Source organism: Mustelus asterias, chromosome 9, assembly GCF_964213995.1.
Source record: "Mustelus asterias chromosome 9, sMusAst1.hap1.1, whole genome shotgun sequence".
NCBI classification, from domain to species: domain Eukaryota; kingdom Metazoa; phylum Chordata; class Chondrichthyes; order Carcharhiniformes; family Triakidae; genus Mustelus; species Mustelus asterias.
The window spans coordinates 70,577,010-70,599,517 of record NC_135809.1 but is presented as its reverse complement, the minus strand read 5'-3'; the positions used below and the strand labels follow the sequence as shown (position 1 = coordinate 70,599,517).

At 46.5% G+C, this 22,508-nt stretch overlaps 1 protein-coding gene across 4 annotated transcripts in view; it reads right to left on the bottom strand.

Moving 5' to 3' along the window:
- LOC144498744 (SITS-binding protein) overlaps positions 1-22,508 on the bottom strand; it is a 148,534-nt gene that overhangs the window by 76,089 nt on the left and 49,937 nt on the right. For all 4 annotated transcript variants that reach the window (XM_078220358.1, XM_078220360.1, XM_078220359.1 and 1 more), the window contains exons 3-4: positions 14,025-14,232; positions 5,524-5,674 (exon numbers count right to left, since the gene is read on the bottom strand). In XM_078220358.1, the coding sequence (XP_078076484.1) occupies positions 5,524-5,674; positions 14,025-14,232 (359 nt within the window). The remainder of the gene's footprint in view (positions 1-5,523; positions 5,675-14,024; positions 14,233-22,508) is intronic.

Here is a 22,508-nt window from a genome sequence, read left to right as displayed (position 1 = left end):
TAACCTCAGCGATATCCCTCCCTCCTCTGCCATGGGGCTGTCAATGAAGCGAGTTCCAAGACGTATGCCAACTGCTTGGGCTCATTAAAGTTTGAAATGGAGAAAACCCTAGTGATTCCAACATTTCCTGTGAGCGAGAGGGCTGCCAATAGCTGGGTGTCATGAAATGAACTAAGGGCTAGGACAGATTGTGAGTGGATTGCTGATACAACCGTACAGGTTTCCAGATGGCCATGGAATTATCATTGAACATGAGAGCTCAGAGCTATTACAGGATACAATGAGGAGTGAACACTTTTACTGGTCAGGTGCCTGAAAGCGACAGTGGAACTCGCTTCATTGATAGTGAGTTGCTACCATTAAACACACTGTGAAGTTGGTCAGCCAAAGCATCCCCGACCCATGGGGGAAATCCCCCTGAGATCAGCCCTCCAGCACAAACCCCCCTTCCCCCATTTGAGGTGCAGACACCCCCTCCCACCTATGCGCCGCATTGCGGGAGGCTGCTGACTCAGGCTTTCAGTTCACTAATGAGATTACAATGAGCAGTTTTGCACTATGAATAGGTTCCTGCCCAGTCTGGACGGGAACCTGATCGGTGCTGGCGCGACCGGCTAGGTGAATCGCAATATGTTTGTCACCCATCAGGAATCCCATTTTAGCCCTGATGTCCCATTCAACAGGCCACTGGGATTCCCACCAGCAGCGAGCAGGCCTGGTGAATCCCCTCCTAAAGGTTTTCCCCCTCATCACATTCCGAAAAGTGGGCACCAAAATATTTTTGTTTGCCTGCGCAAAATAGTCAAAATGCTCAGGATAAGAGCTCCATTGCTCTTTATTTTCAACAAAATGTCCCATGATGCTGGAAACACCCACCATTTGTTCACTTAAGCAGGTTTCCTGTATGCACGCTTCACACCCACATTTCCAGCAGTACCTCAATTTTCTTATGCACAAGGTACCTAATCGAGCTTTGGTTAAAAACAACAGAGCTTTATTAATAGTGTACGGTAAAGGTAAAATTGCCATAGTCCCAGATGGCTAAGGGGGAGAGCTGACTGGTGGTGATTTAACCTGAGGATCACCACACCTCGACCTCTTCCAAGGCTATTTCTTCTTTTTCTGTTTCTCTCGCTAGATCTACGCCATCATTTCTGGTACATACATTAATACAGTAGAGCTCCAGGGATCCAACAGGAATAAATACTAATACATAACGCAAGGGAATCATCAAACAACTGCACACCCTCTATCCAGGTCGATCTTCCTGCGATACATGATATTAATATGAATGAGGCGCTCAAGTCGTACTTCTAATTGGTGAGGTGACAACTGCCAGATATCTCAGGGAAACTTCAGCCTTCGCCATTACTGTAAACAAGGATAGCCACAGCAGAGACCAGGTAACACTGTCATGAAAATTTGGTTTGAACAGCAGAAGCACTTGACCCTGATAGATTTGCTCGTATACAATGAATAGTTGGTCAGTACAGTCTCCAAAAATTTTACCAAGGTTACTTGGACATTACAAATTGCAGAGTGCGTATCCAATCTGCAGTATGATGGTCAGGCATAACAAGAGCCATGAAGAAATGATCACAAACTACCAGGTGTGTGCGATGCACAGGCCAGGCCAGAGAGTGCCCCTCAATTGTACACAGTTTCCTATCAGGCCATAGGAATCAATTCATTTGTCTTTAATGGCAAGTCCTCCTAATCATGTTTGACTACTTCTCCCGATGCAGCGAGGAGAAGCAATTATACATGACACCCACCTAGGCGGTCCTAAGATCCTTGAAGAAAGTGTTTGCGAGCCATGGCATCTGAGACCTGATGGTTTCCGGTAATGGCTCACAATTTGCAAACAAATACTTCACCCAATTTGCCATCAGTTACAGCTTTCAGCACCGCGCCAGCTCCCCAAGGTACCTACAATTCAACAGTGAGGTGGAAAGGGGCGTCCATACTATTAAAGTTCTTCTGAGAAAGAACAACAATTTCCCTTTGGTGCTTTTAACTTCTAGATCCACCCCGCTGCAATATGGATTGGCCCCATCAGAGCTCCTGATGGGTAGGACAATTCACACTCAACTCCTAATGTTGCCAAAGAAACTCATTCCAGGACTACTGAAACATTTTGGATCAAAAAGAGCCCTACAGGCAGTGGCAAACTTCTGCCTGCAATAGAAGGTACCACAAGGGGAACCTCCTCCTCATCCCTTGAAGTGAACGTCCTACAATACGGAGAATGAGAAGATCCATGTGGCAGAAACTCAAACTACAACTTAAATTCTGAATCATCAAAGGTTGACAAATTAGCAGAACGTACCACTCCTCCAAATGTAACCAGAACAAGATTTGTAAGAATTGTTAAGCCTTCAGACCATCTGAATTTATAAAGTCAGAGACTTGAGGGAGGGGAGAAGAGGTAATCCGATTGTAATGGGTAAAGATTGGGGAAGATGTAGTATAAGGATATCTGGAACAGCAAGGATTAATGTGGGAGTGGGAAACAGTGCCACTTGCAGTGCAGAAGAGGCCCTGACCTGCCCACCTAATCCAACTTGCCAGCACTTGGCCCATAGCCTTGAATGTTATGGCGTGCCAAGTACGCATCCAGGTGCTTTTTAAAGGGTGTGAGCCATTCCGCCTCCACCACCCTCCCAGGCAGCACATTCCAGACTGTCACCACTCTCTGGGTAAAAAAGATTTTCCTCAAATCCCCCCTAAACTCCCACCTCTCACTTTTACCTTGTGTCCCCTCATAACCTGCCCTTCAACGAAGGGGAACTGCTGCTCCCTATACATCCTGTCTATGCCCCTCATAATCTTCAACACCTCAATCAGGTTGCCCCTCAGTCTTCTCTGCTCCAGAGAAAAGAACCCAAGACTACCCAACCTCTCTTTATAACTTCAATGTTCCATCCCAGGCAACATCCTGGTTAATCTCCTTTGCACCCCTTCCAGTGCGATCACATCCTTCCTATAATGTGGCGACCAGAATTGTACACAAATAATCCAACTGTGGGCTCACCAAAGTGATGTAAAGTGAAACATGGTCTGAGACTGCATTCAGTTATGGATTGGACAGAGACTGTGTAGAAGCAAGCTTGGGGTTTGCTTTGACTATATCATGTAAATATGTACATAGTTATTTGTTAACAATAAACACTTAATGGTCAACCATACAAGACTCAGAATCTCTTTGTGAGACCTGTTGAACATCCAACAGATACTGGCGTTCAATTTGCACTTACACTCAAAAGCACAGTCAAAGTCAGCTGGGCTGAATTGGAACTGAGTCTAAACAGCTCTGGAGAAGGAAGGAATTTCCAAAATAGCATGTTTACCCTCAAAGAAGGAGCACCTGGAGGTGGGGTTCTCCTCCCTTCTCTGAAGCCAGACTGACCCAGAATGAGAACTTGTTACACAGAGAGGCACCAGAAGGCCAAGGCAATGACCTTGCCTGATAACCAGCCCAGCTTAGTCCAGTCCAGTCCAACTCAGGTAGGCAGACTGGAGTCCCCAGACTGACAACCTGCTGATCAGCACAGGCTTGCCCAAATGTCCATACCATGCCCTCACCTACAGACTCAGACTGTCAACTTATGCTGACGTGGCAAGTTGAGCAGTGAGGTGCAGTGAAGCCAGGCAGGTTGGGGATGGCCTGGGGGCGGGGGGGGGGGGGGGGGGGGGGGGGGGGGGGAATGAGCCAGGCAGGTGGGGGAGGGGGAACGAGCCAGGCAGGTGGGGGAGGGGGAATGAGCCAGGCAGGTGGGGGAGGGGGGATGAGCCAGGCAGGTGGGGGAGGGGGGATGAGCCAGGCAGGTGGGGGAGGGGGGATGAGCCAGGCAGGTGGGGGAGGGGGGATGAGCCAGGCAGGTGGGGGAGGGGGGATGAGCCAGGCAGGTGGGGGAGGGGGGATGAGCCAGGCAGGTGGGGGAGGGGGGATGAGCCAGGCAGGTGGGGGAGGGGGAGTGAGCCAGGCAGGTGGGGGAGGGGGAATGAGCCAGGCAGGTGGGGGAGGGGGAATGAGCCAGGCAGGTGGGGGAGGGGGGATGAGCCAGGCAGGTGGGGGAGGGGGGATGAGCCAGGCAGGTGGGGGAGGGGGAGTGAGCCAGGCAGGTGGGGGAGGGGAGGAGTGAGTTTGGCAGTGTCGGACACTTTGAGGAAAGCGACTACATCAGGCAGCAGACTAAGCAAACCATTCAAAATGTTCCCAATGGAATGAACATGGGCAGAGAAATAATCCTGTGAGTGAGTGAGTGGGTGAGGACCATCTGTTCCAAAGATCAGCCTCCCTGTAGACATGTGTGAAAATCACTGGTCTCAGCATTCACAGAGTGTTTACAGTAAAGGCCTTCTCTTTGACCTTCTGTTGATTCTGAGTCAAGCTGTTCCAGTAGCATTGATATTCTGAGTTACTCCCTGGCAACCACCAATAATGTTACATGAGACAGGAGGCCTGTCACTACCAGTTAGCATTCGTCAGCGATGTTTGACCATTCTACACTCGAGTTTCCCTGCCCACCCACTGGTTCTCCCCACAGACTGGCTGTGAACTCCCATTTATTTCTTCAGACAGCTTGAGGTCAGTGAACGGCAACCTCTGAGTGAAAGGCCTGAAACTGAAGAGGGTCCTGGGCCTGGAGTGAGGCCTGGAGGTTGGCCCTAGGCCTGGGAGCTTACACTTAGGGAGGGGTTTGCATCCTGAGAGGGGCCTGAGCCTAGAGGGGAACGGCCTGAGCCTGGAGGTTGGGGGGGGGGGGGGGGGCTGCATGGACAGGGCCTGAGCCTGTAGGGGGGCCTGCACCTTGAGACCTCCACTCGGTACAGAGCTAAAGCTGTTTGGAGAAATGCCTTTGAGCACTTTGCCTTGCCATAATCATGTGACCATTGAGGTCATCTTAGGTAAGGGCTTTGGGCAGAAGCTATTTTTATCCATAACATGAAGCATGATGTCAGAGGTGTACAGTTGAATTTGAGTGGATTTTGATAACTGAAAGAGAGCCAGCTGCTGTCAGAATCAACAGAGAATAATTAAAAGTTCAGTCTACAATTTTGTACAAAACATTGTTTGCTGGGTTAGTCAGTATGGCTTTCCAGCACCAGATTACATGGAGATAAACAGCGATTTGAGGATAAATTGGAAATGCTTCCAGTCTCAATGGCAGAACTATGGAATTGCCACAGCGTTAACCAAAATACCTGGACAAATAAGAGTAGTGACTATTATCAGTGCTGGGGAAAAGGTGCTATAGGTTTTACTGTACCCTAGTTCACTAAAAAGCAAAAAAGCTAGTGTTGTGAAATGCTGGAGGCCTTGAAGTTGGTGGCTGCTGGAGAGATGTTGGACAAGGAATTCTGATAAATCACTTTACTCCCTACAACAGGTTGGCACCATCAAGTCTCAATGTAAAAATGGTTCCTAAGAATTGGATGACTGAAGAAGAGAGCATGGAGTTAATGTGAAACATCAGATTTTAGATTTTAGCACCCTTTTCAAGTTGAACCCTTTATTACCTCTCCAAACAGCAGCTGTGTGGATTGCTCGCTGAGATCCATCACTCCATCTCCCAGCCGATGCTGTTTAATTTTGGTGGCTAACAACTTCAGGTTGTGCTCCAGTTTCTGGACTACATCAGCAGTTTTCTGTAACCTCCAAAATGGAAAGCTGCATTCAGGAGAAGCAAAGAAACATTTTTCATTAACCAGAACAAAAATAACTCCAACTTCTCCATTTTAATGGACAGAGTGGTCAGGTGAACAGAGGAAAACTAAGTATTAAATAGAGAAAGGGAGAGATCTGGGAAAGAGAAGGGAACTTGGTGTTTAACAGAGAGGAGAAAGAGAAATGGGTATCAGAGACAGAGAGAGAGAGCATGCGAGAGAAGAGAGGATAACTAGACATTAAACAGAAAAAAGAGACCAAGGACATGGACAGGGGAAGAGGGGGAACTGGGTATTAGAGAGAGGGAGGGTGAGGGGGAGAGAGAGAGGGGAAAGTAGTGTTAAACAGAGAGAGAGAGGAGGATGAAAGGGAAACTGGGTATTGAATAATTATTGATCAAATCTGCCATCATCACCTACATGACAGCCAGCTCTACCTCACCACCAAGCTCAGAATGATCAGACTGCCTATCTGACATGCAGTACTGGATGAGCAAAAATTTCTTCCAATTCAATGGTGAGAAGGATGTAGCTATTGTTTTCGGGCTATCATAAACTCCATTTATTTAACTTTGGTTGTGTCCCTCACAACTGTCTGAAGCAGAACCGGCCTGTTTGCAATCTTTATCTCATTTTCTTTTCAGAAATGAGCTTCAAACCAAATGCATATATTGTTACTAAAACCGTCTATCTGTAACATCACCATGCTTCGACTCTCTCTCAGCTCATTTGCCGAAACCCTCATTTTTGCCTTTGTTTTCTCTGGTTCTTATCTATTCCAATGCTCTCCTGGCTGACCTTCCTCATTCCACTCGCCGAAAACGTGAGATCATCCAAATATCTACTGCTCATGTCTGAACTTGCCATGTCTGGTTCATTTCTCATCCCAGTGCTCGCTGATGTAAATTAGTTCACAGTTAAGCAACAACTCAATTTTAAAATTCTCATCTTTGCGTTCAATTCCCTTCATGGTCTGATCCTTCCATCTCTGTAATCTACAGCTTTACAGATCTTTGACATTTCTGCTTTGCCAATTAGGTTATCTGGCCTACTGCCCCCTTATGTGGTTCAGTTTGTATACATTATAAGAACTGGAAGTTGCTGTTGAGCAAGGGAGTGGGGGAAAGAGTGGGGAACTGGGAGGTGGAGGGGGTCATTCAGAGAGGAAATCTGAATGGTGGAGAGAGAAAAGCTGTCACAGGTCAAAGGAAGTGGGACCTAATTAAGGGCCAATGTGCTGATGATCCAACTGTCTGGCACAAGCAGGAAGATGGTGTAAGGAGCCTGGATAAACATGTCCTGGAAGGCCTCAGCATTGGGTTGTAGGATCCCAGCTCCGATAGAGTCCAGAACAAGGGAAAAGAGAATTAGGTCATTCAGAAAGTACTCCTTCACAAACAGGGTGATGGATATCTCGAACAGCCTTCCCCAAAAGTCTGTTGAAGCTGGGGGGTGGGCTCAATTAACAATTGAGACTGATAGACTTCTTTTAAGCAGCGTTATGAAGATAGATAAAGTTAAAAACAGATCGGACGTGATCTAACCGAACCCACGACAGCCTCAAGAAACTGAATGGACTACTCCTGTTCCTGTGAAAATATGATGTGGAGATGCCGGCGTTGGACTGGGGTAAACACAGGAAGAAGTCTCACAACACCAGGTTAAAGTCCAGCAGGTTTATTTGGTAGCACAAGCCACAAGCTTTCGAAGCGCTGCTCCTTCATCAGGTGAGTGGGAGCTGTGTTCACAAACAGGGCATATAAAGACACAAACTCAATTTACAAAATAATGGTTGGAATGTGAGCCTTTACAGGTAATCAAGTCTTAAAGGTACAGACAATGTTAGTGGAGAGAGTGGAGAGTGGGTTCATGTCACACTATCTGTAACCCCCACGACTTGCCTAGGCTTGCAAACTCTCACTAACTGTCCTGGCTGGAGACAATACACATCTCTTTAACCTGTGCTTAACCCTCTCTCCACTCACATTGTCTCTACCTTTAAGACTTAATTACCTGTAAAGACGCGCATTCCAACCATTATCTTGTAAATTGAGTTTGTGTCTTTTTTGCCCTGTTTGTGAACACAGCACCCACTCACCTGATGAAGGAGCAGCGCTCTGAAAGCTTGTGGCTTGTGCTACCAAATAAACCTGTTGGACTTTAACCTGGTGTTGTGAGACTTCTTCCTGTGAAAATAGCTCAGCTTTGACTGTGTAATCTCACAATGTTGGTCTCCTTCTATTCATGTTGTTGTTGCAATATTCTCCCCACCTCTCCTGAGTCTTTGCAGCTCACTCTACAGCATGAAGCCTGGTCTGCAACCCCTTAACCTCATCCGCACTGCTCCAAAAGTGAGCCAGAATGGTGGCTAGAAGCTGGGGGTCTGCTGTGGAGAATGTGGTGCATTGGATAATGTTATCAAACTAGCCCCCAACCAAGTTGACAGCAGAGCTATTAGGGCTAGGATTCAGTGTCTCTGTCACCTGGAGGGGAAGAGTTTGATCATCTGACAAAAGAAAATGTATGTAGCAGTGAGTCAGCATCATTAAATGAATGGATAGGGCTGTCAGTGCTGCCTTCTACAGTGCAATATCCTGTCAGAACTCACATGGACTATTTGGATCTGATTCACAAGGGCTCAGCTACAATCCTTATCCAGAGGATTATCTCCGGAGAGGGCTGGTAAAGGCTTGGACTTATCTTTTCCCTGACCTCTTTACCAACATAACATTCTCTTTAAATAATCTTTCTCTGGCCTCTTTGTAATCCCTCTCCATCCACTCACCCTTCGTTTAAAATCACTTGCACCTTCTCTCTCCCCTCCACTCCCTAATTCCCAATTACCTTCCCCACTCTCTAATTCCCACTAACCCCCTCCCCTCTCAGTCTCTATTTCCTAATTACCCTCCGCACTTAACCCTCTTATTCTCAGTTACCGTTCTATCTCTGTCCAATTTACAGTAACAGCACCCCTCCCCACTCTCTGTCACTATCCCTTTATGGTCACTAATCAGCCTACATTTCATTTGACAAACCTGTGAGTATTCAAATGTTTATAAGAGTCTTTTGGATTCCACGCTGTGAGCCCAGATTGGTGGAGACGCTTAGAGCAGGAAGCACAGTGGAAGATCATTGAGTGTTTGGTGATTTTGGAGAAGGGAGCAACAGTAAGAATATTTTTTAAACAGCAGCATGCCAGGTTTCTTAACCAGTGCTGAGGAGGCCAGATAGCCAGGCAGGCAGTCTGAGCCAACAGCGAGGCCGTGACCTTACCTTGGGTGGGATACGTGCTTATGGGGGCCAAGTGATGAGAACAGATGCTGGCCAGCTGTTGTCGAGAGGAGCAGCTGGGTGACTCTCAATCCCAATGCCAGGAAACAAGAGGTTGGGTGGGCAACCTAAGTACTAAAAAAAGGCAAGCCAATTTCTGACCAGGTCTAGCTGTCTAAGGCGGCCAGAGCAACGTTAGCCAACAGTGAGCTTGCTTTTGGTGCAAGGGCTGAAATCATTGAGGGGATCAGCATGGTGACTCAACCAGGCCAGTAGCAAGGCTGAGAGGGCCGGTGGGCAACAAACCCAAGGGCAATGCGAGGTGAGAAGGGCAACCAGGCAGCAGGTGAGGCAGCCAGTGAGTGAGTGAGTCAGCACATTTCCCCAGGTCATCGGAAGCAGAGGTGAAATGTGAGGGCCAAGGAGGCGTCAGCGGTCATTAAGGGAAGCAGCAAGGCGAATTGACCCAGCCCAGCAGAGCTGACGAGGCTGGACAATGAGTTGAGGATTGAGGTGAGGAAGCCAGATAGCCAGGCAGGCAGCCAATGAACCAGGAGAACAGTGAGGTCATTGAGTGGGCAGGGGCAACCTGAACCCCAGCCAGGGCTGGGCAACCGAGGACAAGTTGAAACCATACCATAGTCAGGCAGCCAGTGAGTGAGCACAACAGCAAGGTCATTGAGTGAGCAGGGGCAACTTGAACAAAAGTCCACTCTTTCAGAAAATTAATTCATTAAAATCAGGAAAGATCAGTCAATATGAAACAACCCTTGCAATCTGACTGTCAAAAGCACAGAAACTTGAAGGTGAGAGGATGAAGCTGGGCAAAAAGACAGTTTTTCATTTTACTTTAAAAAGTTCAAAGTATTGAGCAGTGCACCAACTGCACATTCATCTTCATCCACCAAAAGTATAGCTGAATTATCTGATGACTTTGACTTGCCAATTTCTGGAGATTCCACATTGCCTGAAAAAGTTGAACAAGAAGTGGACACTGAAATAGGAATGGAATTCCATGACATTGCTCAAGCTCATTCTTCTGCAGCTGAAGCGAGGGAAGAAACCTACCCTGAAGACATTGCCTTATGGCCAAAGTCTGTTCCACTGTTTAAGATTGAATATTGCATAATAAACAGACAAGAGCACATAGGTAATATGGAAAATTTGAGAGAAGCATTTACGGTTCGAATGTGAAAGCAATTTAGAAGGCTTCATGAGTCCCATTTTCTGAGGGTGAAGAGAAATGGCATGATGGAAAGGAGAAATTGGTTGATTTTTTTTCGGAAACCTCTAAGGCTCCTACTGTTATGTTTACAAATTATTTCCCGACCTTAGTAAAGGGAAACAAGCATTTGTTGATGGGTATTCTAACTGGAGAAATGTTGGAAGAGATCTTGGTGATCATGAAACTTCCAAAAGTCATATTCAGGCTATGTGTGCGTTTGTTCAAAGATGTAAATTATCTGGAAGAATTAATTCTGCGTTACCGGCTCAGTTTGATAAGGAGTGTTCTTACTGGAGGAAAGTGCTGGGACGTGTTGTTGCCACAGTCAAACTGCTGTCTTCTTCGGGACTTCCTTTAAGAGGACATGGTGAGTCATCCTTGGCAACGCAAAGAGATTTTTTTTTGGCCTGCCTTGAATATCTCAGTGAATTTAACAGGCTTCTCAAAGAGCATTTGAAAAGTTATCAATATTGTGGCTCAGATAAGACCAACTTTTTAATGCACTGAACCTATAATGATTTCATTACTATAATGGCAGAGCGGCTCAGAAACCAATTCACGACTGAAGTTAAAGACGCCAAATGCTATTCCATAATAGCTGATTCAATAGCAGATTCAGTACCAGATGTGAGTCCTGTGGACCAATTAACATTAATTTTATGATTTGTGTAGAGTGATGGTGCAGAGCGATTTCTCTATTTTGTCCAATTGCAATCCCACACTTCTGAATGCCTGGGGACAACTGTTTTGGAAATCACTGCAAATTAAGGTTTGGACATCAAAAATGGTCATAGGCAGAGCTTTGATAATAACATGGCAGGAAAATATTCAGGTCTACAAGCAAGATTGAACAATGCAATGCAAGCCCCTGTATATTATTCTTCCCGTGTTCCAGTCACTCCTTGAATGTAACCTGCAATGCTGCAGTTGAGTCGTATGAGGAAGCTGTATTTTTTTTAATTTTGTTCAAAACTTGTGTGCCTTTTTGTCAGTTTCCATGCATGGATGGAATATGCTGCAATCACACTTGGAGCAGGCACTTGGAAAATATTTGATGGTCAAAAGAATTTGACACACCAGGTGATCCACTCATGCAGATGGTGTTTTCGCTTTGAAACTGAACTTTGTCGCTATAAAAGGAATGCTTATCAGATATAGCCACAACAAATTCAGAGAAACCATATGCGAAAGCTGAAGCAAAATCCTTAGCAGAGAAATTTGAAAGGTACGATATTGCAGTTTTTCCAGTTTTGTGGAACCGTTTACTTCAAAGGGGAGGCAGTGGCCTAGTAGATTTAGTGCTAGACTATTAATCCAGAAACTTAGCTAGAATGTTCTGGGGACCCAGGTTCGAATCCCACCATGGCAAATGCGGCACTTGAATTCAGTAAAAAATATCTGGAATTAAGAAATACCTCTGCAGAGCACCCTCCCTGCTGATCAACACCCCTACACAGCTCCCTCTCCATGAAACCATTGTCGATAGTCGGAAAAACCCATCTGGTTCACTAATGTCCTTACCTGGTCTGGCCTACATGTGACTCCAGAGCCACAGCTATGTGGTTGACTCTCAACTACCTCTGAACAAGGGCAACTAGAGATAGGCATTGCTGGCTGGTCAACATTTATTGCCTATGTCCCACAAATTAATTCTTTTAAATTACATCAGCAAATCACTGCAAAATGTTGATTCAATTTTATTGAATGCTTCAAAATTGTTAGCTTCAGTTAGAAGTTTGTCATGAAAGTTCAAAATGACTATATCTCAGTCGAAGCAGGGGAGCTACATTAACAAAGAATACGGTCCCTCTGATGATAAGGAATGTACAAGAATTAGGGAGTTATTTTGTGAAGAAACTAGGGAAAATGAAATTACTTTTAAAGGGAAAGAGAAGATCATCATTGAGACTGTTAATGTTGTTTGTGATCTAATAATGGTGCAATTGCAGAGTGGAAGTTGAATCATTTTCTGTGCTTTTTGATAGAAGTTTGGACGAGAATGATAAGAGCTGCTACAATAAGAAATTAACTGAATTTAACCAGGACAAAGTAGACAGAAATCTTTTCAAAGATGAAGTGAAACAATTCAATCAATAACAATCGATAACAATGAACTCTGTGCTTTGAGATCACTGGCTGATTTGTACAGACTTGTACGCCATGGTTTGCAGGAAACCTTTTGAAATGTGGAAACCATTCTGAACATATTTTTTAACAATAACTGTCACAAATACTTCCAGTGAATGTTCTCTGTATTGAAAATAGTTAAAAATTATCTGTGAAGAACAATGAGTCAAGAACATTTCACAAGTTCAGCAAACTGATGATTGAAAATGCATCCTTACAAGATTTTACCTACGATGATGTTATTGATGATTTTGTGAAGAAAAAGTGCAGAAGAAAAGCTATCTAAATTGCCATGGATTCCAAACAACTGATGAAGCAAGAAAATCTTAAAAATACATCCCTCTTTGATATTTTCTTGTTTAAATTCTGTTTTTACAAATGGGACCAGTATTTGCTGCTCTGACATCACAGCTGTTGCATGCAATCAGTTATAACAAGTGTGTAACCATCATCCTCCACCACTCTCAATCCTGGCCTTCAGAAACTCTCTTTTGGACAAAGAACAGAATGCTGCCAGGCAGTTGTCAGTAAAGCTGTTGATGTTGGATTTGGATTACTCTTGATTGGAGTATTTGGTCCTGTACTGGACCTTTTCTGACTCATTCTGTCCTGCACTGGCCTGCGCTACAGTCATATCATCGGCTGATTTTTCCATCTTATTGGCCAGTTCCACATTTGCTTGCCTCAAGACACACAGATCGCAATACTGACCATCTCTACCGTCATGCTGAGAATAGTTAGGCTTGGATTTCAATTGATCAACTCCAGAACTTTCAGAAGTTAAAAAGCAGTTAAGCAGTGATTTGTCATTTGCTTATTTTTTCTGTATTTTTGTGGCTTGCCCTGTGAATTTGAATGCATCAGTTACAGTTTTCAACAGTTACAAATCAGTGAGCAGTGATTTGTGTAGTTTTTTTGTGTTCCCGTGGCTTGCATTATGGATTTGAATTCACCAATTACAGGCTTGTTTTCATAAGTTAAAAAGCACTGAAGCAGTGATTTGTGTACTTTCTGTATCTTTATGGCTTGAATTGTGTGAGCTGAAGGTGAGCATGGTCAGGAGGGCAAAGATATAATTTGGGGCTGGGCTTGATGTCATTTGGGGCTGGGCTTGATGTCACTGGGGGCTTGGTGGGGTGGGGGGGGGGGGTGGGGGTGATATCGTGAGGTGGGCCTCGGCACAGAGAGATAGTGTGAGGGACCCCCAAAAATATAAGTCCGCCTCTGTGTTAGCCACTATGCTATAACACTATAAACATTAAGCCACTACCATAATTCACCTTGATCCACTGTAATCTCTTTTTAGACTCACTTTGTACTTTCTATTTCTGAGTTCTGCTAAAAGGGCAGTGACCTGAACTATTAACTGTTTCTCTTCCAGATGCTGCCTCATCTGTTGAGTATTTTCAGCATTTTTTATTTTGATTTCAGATTTCCAGCATATGAAGTATTTTGCTTTTGTACTTTCTAAATTCAGCTATTCCAAATCTTTCATCCTCTTTAATACGCTGTTCCCTTCTTTCCCTGATCTTTCTTAACTACGCTGCCTCTTTCTCTGTCCCTCAACCTCTCTTGTTTTGAACTGTCCTGCTTAGTGATTGTTCTGAACAGACATTGTTTCGTGTAATAAAAAGGGCCATTCTGATCAAACAAAATAGCAAGGATTTGAGCGAGCAATGCCACAGAAGGGTTTACTCAAAGTGAAGAGAAGTTTTGGAGTGTTGCCTCTTACTGTAGGATGCTGGTGTCTGGGAGTGCAGACTGGGCTGCAGGGATCATACTTCCCACTTGCTGGTGGACTGTTGTAAGGCTGTCACCGACACACACTGTGTAGCTCAGAGGCACCATCTCAGTGCTGGGTGGAATTCCCAGGCACAGCCACTTCCTGCTGGTAATCCCAACGTGCAACGGGACTTCCTGATGAACCCACACAGCCACGCCTAACAACAGAGAGACATACACACAAAGAATAACAGAGGTAAATACAGATCTTGTCCTTCTCCCCCACATCCCCGGCCCTGCCCCCACCCCACCCCCCCCCCGCCCCCCCTCCCCCCAACCCCCACCCCCACACCTGAGGTAGAATCCCACTGCTCCCGGTCTCACTTCAGTAGCCTCTTCTCATAAGTGAGCCAAAACAGTAAACTTCTGGCAAGCTAATAGCCTACATCAGGCATCAGCTCCTGTCCTCACTCAGCCTTCCAACAGGAGTCATAGATCAGTATAAGGATCCCTGGTTGACCAGGGTCATTTAGCACAGGACCTGGGCTTACACCTCTAGACCCACTAGCCCACATATTCATGGCTATTTACTACTTTGATCAAAGTGGAATCTCGATATTCTCTGTGACCTGCCAGATGAATGGTTTGGCTGCAGTGTATCATGTCTATAATGCATAAAAAGCTATAGGATCTACAGGGCTCTGTACTCTGCATTCTCTCAGAGATTTGATTCACAGACTGTAGCCTGTGTTTGATGGAGGCTATATCCGGTGTGTGTGTGTGTGTATGTGTGTATGTTTCCTCCACCCAACCAGCACCCCCACCCTCCTCTCACATGTCTCATGCGTGACATCACCTGATCACACTCTAAATCCAGTTAAGCCCTCGTTGGCAGGACTGTCTATTCTGCGAATTCCAAGATGACAGATGCAGCCTGAAAGCTCGTTCGAATAGAAAGCAAACACAAGAAGCTGTGATGCTGCGTCTTAAACATTTGTATAACAGACAAGAACAATTTCTCAATGTGTCACCCAAAACCCTGCTGACCATGTCCTAGCTCACACCAACTCCCACTCCCCCTGTGCTGGTTGACTTATATTAGTTCCCAGTTAAGTATTGCCCAGATTTTAAAATTCTCATCCTTATTTTCAAATCCCTCCAGAGCCTTGCCCCTTCACTGTCTGGGTGAACTCCTCCAGCTCCACAAGCCTCTGAAATACCTCTGCTTCTACAACTCTGGCCTCTTGAGCATCATTGAATTGAATTGATCCACCATTGGAAGCCAAGTCTCTAAGCTCAGGAATTCCCTTCCTAAACCCCTCTGTCTTCCTAACTCACTTTAATCCTCTAAAACACTCTGTCAAATCTCCCTTTGTGCCCTAATATTTCCTTTTACGAATTGGTGTCAAATTCTGCTTTCTAACGCTCCCTGGGACATGTCGGGTGCGATCTTTCTGGCCTCAATCAGTGCAGCAAGCAGGGAAGATAGCGCGCCAGGTTTTTGCACGGGGCGCGAACCAGTCTCACGCCAAAAGCCATCTTCTCGGCCATGCTTTTCCGGTGTGATCAGTTTCACGACCAAAAAGGGCGCAAAACTGATTTAAATATAAATGAAATGCTTTCAACATGGCCGTTTCTGGCCTCCCGGTACATTTCCCCTCTCATCGGCGAGAGGTTTCACTGACAAGAATCACTCATGGTCCCCACCAACAGGGACTAGATGTGATGGCCACGCCGGGAGGATTGAAAGCCATTCAAGCCCCTGGGTGGTAAGAGGTATGGCCAGGCAGTGCTGCCACTGCCCACTGGGCACCCTGGCACTGCCTGATGAGCGTCATAACTGTGCCGGGGCAGTGCCAAGGGGGTGGGGCAATGACAGTGGGATGTAAGGGGAGAGCTTTGCTGGGGGGTTGGGGCGGGGGGGGGTGGAGTCCTGCTAGGGGTTGACAAGGAGGGAGCTCTGCATCTGCGTACAGGGGTTGATCGGTGAAAGTGACTCTGCAGGGATGGTGATCAGCAGGGAGGGAGCTCTGCAGAGGTGGCGATCGGTGAGGAGGGACCAGCCCAGAGAGTGATCGACAGGCGTGGGGGGATACGATATTTGGGGGGTGGGGGTGGTGGCAGGAGCGCCATGGGGGCCATGCAATGGGGCCTCAAACAGTCTGCAGCCAGCTTCACCGGTAAGCTTAGCCATCCACCGCCCCCCACCACTGGTGAGAATCGCACTTCTGTCCAAAAAAGTGAGAGTGTCATAAAATTGCATTTTCAAACTCGATTTGATGTTTTTTATTGTCACACGTATTAGCATATAGTGAAAACTATTGTTTCTTGTGTGCTATACAGAGCATACCGTTCATAGAGAAGGAAAAGAGAGAGTGCAGAATGTAATGAGAACAAAAATAAAAAATAGAATTAGAAGGTATGCTGGGCTTGCAAGGAACTCTCCCGTTTTCTCGCTTGTTCGGCACTTAGAATGTTTTTGGGAAGACCTCGCTTATCTTTATATTATATGAAATGTGCTAGATAATTACAACTTGTCTTTTTCTCTTCTTCGGCTAGGTACTCTGCTGCCCTTTCACTTTCCTATTAATTTAGCCAAGCAGTTGTTCTTATTGATTTAGCCTAGGCTGCATTGTGAGTTTGTGGTCTTTGCAGGCTGAACCTACAACCCCCTGCCATCCTTGCTTGATATCTCCCCATTTCCCTTGCTGCTGCTCAATATAGACCAGGGTCAGGAAGGAACCTTCCTTAACTGAGGTGCTCAGTTACATACTGGGCAGAGCATTTCTCAACTGAAGCTCCACAGGGAGCTCCCAGCATCAACTCCCTGAGCTAATAACTTCTAAAATAACACCTCTCTACATCATCAAGGGGGTGTCGTCAAGGAAACCTGCTGTCCATCAATAAGAGCCAACTGGCCCGACTGTCATGATTTTAGAGAAATACGATACTCCCTAGCGAGCTCTGTCTTTGCATTAAAAGCTTGATGTGTTCCCTGCATCCCTACAGACGCTAGCTCAATAACAAGCGTCCCAAATTAGCAGGAAGCCAGCAGACTTGTGAAGCCTTGTCTACTGGCTAGTCTGATGGATCCGAGCATCCGTTCAGTATGAATGTGGTGTGGAAAGCCTCAGAGAATGACAGGGAACGTGGCTCATGTATGTGCCCCAAGGGAGTGGCGTTGTGGAATCATTTCATATGAATATTGAGCTTAGCCTAGATGCTGAAAGGTTCAAAGTGAGAAGTGCAGCAATGAGATAGGTTAACAGTTCCAATGTCTTAGCTGTATGGCAGTCATTAACAGATCGACAAAGAAACCTTGAACAATTCCTTTACCCAGAGAGTGGTGAGAATGGTAAGACTGCCACATGATTTTTTTTTATTCAATCGTGGGACATGGGCGTCGCTGGCTGGCCACCACTTAATGCCCATCCCTATTTACCCTTGAGGAGGTGATAATGAGCTGCCTTCTTGAATCGCTGCAGTTCTCATGCTGTGGGTTGACCCACAATGCCGTCAGAGAGGGAATTCCAGGATTTTGACCCAGTGACAGTGAAGGAACGGCTATATATTTCCAAGCCAGGATGGTGGGTGGCTTGGAAAGGAGCTTGCAGGTGGTGGTGTTCCCATGTATGTGCTGTCCTTGTCCTTCGAGATGGAAGTGATTGTGAGTTTGGAAGGTGCTGTCCAAGGATCTTTGGTAAATTGCTGCAGTGGATCTTGTAGATAGTACACACTGCTGCTACTGAGCGTCGGTGGTGGAGGGACTGGATATTTGTAGATGGGGTGCCAATCAAGCGGGCTGCTTTGTCCTGGATGGTGTTGATCTTTTTGAGTGTTGTTGGAGCTGTGCCATCCAGGCAATGGGTGAGTATTCCATCACACTCCTGACTTGTGCCTTGTAAATTGTGACAGGCTTTGGGAGTCAGAAGGTGAGTTACTCGCCTCAGTATTCCTAGACTCTGACCTGTTCTTGTACCACTGTGCTAATGTGGCGAGTCCAGTTGAATTTCTGGTCAAAGGTAACCCCCAAAGATGTTGATCATTAAATCACAGAATCTTCCAGCACAGAAGGCCATTCTGCCTGCAATGCTTTTAACAGCTCTTTGAAAATACTGTCCAATTTCATCCCACACCCCAGCCTTTGCCCCCTTAAGCTACAAATAAGTCCTCTTCAGGCTGATGCCTTTCCAATGGAAGCTGCTTGTCCAGGAAATTTGTTCCAGAGTATAATAGCTGTGTGTGTGAAATCAGTTCCTCTCCTTGCCTCTTTGTCAATTTGTTTAACTCTCTGACCTTTGGTTATGAATCCTTCATGTGGAGATGCCGGTGTTGGACTGGGGTAAACACAGTAAGAAGTCTCACAACACCAGGTTAAATTCCAACAGGTTTATTTGGTAGCAAAATCCAGTAGCTTTCGGAGCGCTGCTCCTTCGTCAGGTAAATGGGAGTTCTGTTCAAAAACAGGGCATAGAAAGACACTAACTCAATTTACAAAATAATGGTTGGAATGCGAGTCTTTACAGGTAATCAAGTCTTAACGGTACAGACAATGTGAGTGGAGAGAGGGTTAAGCACAGGTTAAAGAGATGTGTATTGTCTCCAGCCAGGACAGTTAGTGAGATTTTGCAAGCCCAGGCAAGTCGTGGGGGTTACAGATAGTGTGACATGAACCCAAGATCCCGGTTGAGGTCGTCCTCATGTGTGCGGAACTTGGCTATCAGTTTCTGCTCAGCGACTCTGCGTTATCGTGTGTCGTGAAGGCCGCCTTGGAGAACGCTTACCTGAAGATCAGAGGCTGAATGCTCGTGACCGCTGAAGTGTTCCCCAACCGGAAGAGAACACTCTTGCCTGGTGATTGTCGAGCGGTGTTGATTCATCCGTTGTCGTAGCCACTCCCCAATGTACCATGCCTCGGGACATCCTTTCCTGCAGCGTATCAGGTAGACAACGTTGGCCGAGTTGCAAGAGTATGTACCATGTACCTGGTGGATGGTGTTCTCACGTGAGATGATGGCATCCATGTCGATGATCCGGCACGTCTTGCAGAGGGTTGTGTGGTGTCGTGATCACTGTTGCTGTGACAGGGTTGTGTGGTGTCGTGATCACTGTTCTCCTGAAGGCTGGGTAGTTTGTTGTGGACAACAGTCTGTTTGAGGCTGTGCGGTTGTTTGAAGGCAAGAAGTGGGGGTGTGGGGATGGCCTTGGCGAGATGTTCGTCTTCATCAATGACATGTTGAAGGCTCCGGAGAAGATGTTGTAGCTTCTCCGCTCCGGGGAAGTACTGGACGATAAAGGGTACTCTGTCCGCCGCGTCCCGTGTTTGTCTTCTGAGGAGGTCGGTGCAGTTTTTTGCTGTGGCGCGTCGGAACTGTCAATCGATGAGTCGAGCGCTATATCCTGTTCTTATGAGGGCATCTTTCAGCGTCTGGAGGTGTCTGTTGCGATCCTCCTCATCTGAGCAGATCCTGTGTATACGGAGGGCTTGTCCGTAGGGGATGGCTTCTTTAACGTGTTTAGGGTGGAAGCTGGAGAAGTGGAGCATCGTGAGGTTATCCGTCGGCTTGTGATTGTGACAGGTTCAAACAAGACCTCTTCGCCGCACAGGACCTTTAACCGATGCTATTCACTAGATACATCGATGACATTTTCTTCCTTTGGACTCATGGTGCGGCACAGTAGCACAGTGGTTAGCACTGCTGCTTCACAGCTCCAGGGACCTGGGTTCGATTCCCGGCTTGGGTCACTGTCTGTGTGGAGTTTGCACATTCTCCTCGTGTCTGCGTGGGTTTCCTCCGGGTGCTCCGGTTTCCTCCCACAGTCCAAAGATGTGCAGGTTAGGTTGATTGGCCATTCTAAATTGCCCCTTAGTGTCCTGAGATGTGTAGGTTAGAGGGATTAGTGGGTAAATATGTAGGGATATGGGGCTAGGGCCTGGGTGGGATTGTGGTCGGTGCAGACTCGATGGACCGAATGGCCTCTTTCTGTACTGTAGGGTTTCTATGATTCTATGATTCTATGGTGAACAATCGCTGAAACAACTATATGATGACATCAACAAGTTCCATCCCACCATCAGACTCACCATGGACTACTCTCCAAAATCGGTTGCATTCTTGGACACACGCATCTCCATTAAGGACGGTCACCTCAGCACCTCACTGTACCGCAAGCCCACGGATAACCTCACGATGCTCCACTTCTCCAGCTTCCACCCTAAACACGTTAAAGAAGCCATCCCCTACGGACAAGCCCTCCGTATACACAGGATCTGCTCGGATGAGGAGGATCGCAACAGACACCTCCAGACGCTGAAAGATGCCCTCATAAGAACAGGATATCGCGCTCGACTCATCGATCCACAGTTCCAACGCGCCACAGCGAAAAACCGCACCGACCTCCTCAGAAGACAAACACGGGACATAGCGGACAGAGTACCCTTCGTCGTCCAGTACTTCCCCGGAACGGAGAAGCTACGACATCTTCCTCGGAGCCTTCAACATGTCATTGATGAAGACAAACATCTTGCCAAGGCCATCCCCACACCCCCACCTCTTGCCTTCAAACAACCGCACAACCTCAAACAGATCATTGTCCGCAGCAAACTACCCAGCCTTCAGGAGATCAGTGACCACGACACCACACACCCTCTGCAAGACGTGCCAGATCATCGACATGGATGCCATCATCTCACGTGAGAACACCATCCACCAGGTACACAGTACATACTCTTGCAACTCGGCCAACGTTGTCTACCTGATAACTGGTGTAATCAGCAAGTTTGCGGATGACACGAAGATGGCTGGACTTGCGGATAGCAAAGAGCATTGTCGGGCAATACAGCAGGATATAGATAGGCTGGAAAATTGGGCGGAGAGGTGGCAGATGGAGTTTAATCCGGATAAATGCGAAGTGATGCATTTTGGAAGAAATAATGTAGGGAGGAGTTATACAATAAATGGCAGAGTCATCAGGAGTATAGAAACACAGAGGGACCTAGGTGTGCAAGTCCACAAATCCTTGAAGGTGGCAAGACAGGTGGAGAAGGTGGTGAAGAAGCCATATGGTATGCTTGCCTTTATAGGACGGGGTATAGAGTATAAAAGCTGGAGTCTGATGATGCAGCTGTATAGAACGCTGGTTAGGCCACATTTGGAGTACTGCGTCCAGTTCTGGTCGCCGCACTACCAGAAGGACGTGGAGGCGTTAGAGAGAGTGCAGAGAAGGTTTACCAGGATGTTGCCTGGTATGGAGGGTCTTAGCTATGAGGAGAGATTGGGTAAACTGGGGTTGTTCTCCCTGGAAAGACGGAGAATGAGGGGAGATCTAATAGAGGTGTACAAGATTATGAAGGGGATAGATAGGGTGAACGGTGGGAAGCTTTTTCCCAGATCAGAAGTGACGTTCACGAGGGGTCACGGGCTCAAGGTGAGAGGGGCGAAGTATAACTCAGATATTAGAGGGATGTTTTTTACACAGAGGGTGGTGGGGGCCTGGAATGCGCTGCCAAGTAGGGTGGTGGAGGCAGGCACGCTGACATCGTTTAAGACTTACCTGGATAGTCACATGAGCAGCCTGGGAATGGAGGGATACAAACGATTGGTCTAGTTGGACCAAGGAGCGGCACAGGCTTGGAGGTCCGAAGGGCCTGTTTCCTGTGCTGTACTGTTCTTTGTTCTTTGTTCTTTGTTCTTTTGTTCTTTGTTCTTTGATAAGCTGCAGGAAAGGATGTCCCGAGGCATGGCACATTGGGGAGACCATGCAGACGCTATGACAACGGATGAATGAACACTGCTCGACAATCACCAGGCTTCCTGTTGGGGAACACTTCAGCGGTCACGGGCATTCAGCCTCTGATCTTCGGGTAAGCGTTCTCCAAGGCAGCCTTCACGACACAGGACAATGCAGAGTCGCTGAGCAGAGACTGATAGCCAAGTTCTGCACACATGAGAACGGCCTCAACCAAGATCTTGGGTTCATGTCACACTATCTGTAATCCCCACGACTTGCCTGGGCTTGCAAAATCTCACTAACTGTCCTGGCTGGAGACAATACACATCTCTTTTTTACCTGTGCTTAACCCTCTCTCCACTCACATTGTCTGTACCTTTAAGACTTGATTACCTGTAAAGACTCGCATTCCAACCATTATTTTGTAAATTGAGTTTGTGTCATTATATGCCCTGTTTGTGAACAGAACTCCCACTCACCTGACGAAGGGGCAGCGCTCCGAAAGCTAGTGGCTTTTGCGACCAAATAAACCTGTTGAACTTTAACCTGGTGTTGTGAGACTTCATACTGTATGAATCCATCTTCCAGAGGAAACTTTCTCCTCATAATTCTGAAAACAAGTTAAACATTTGCAGCAGAAGTTAAGTACAAGTTACCAATATAGGCTTTCAGTAGGAATACAGGAACAGGGGTATGTCACTGAACCCCTCAAGTCTGTTCCACCATTCAAAAGATCATGGCTGATCTCTGATCCAACTGCATT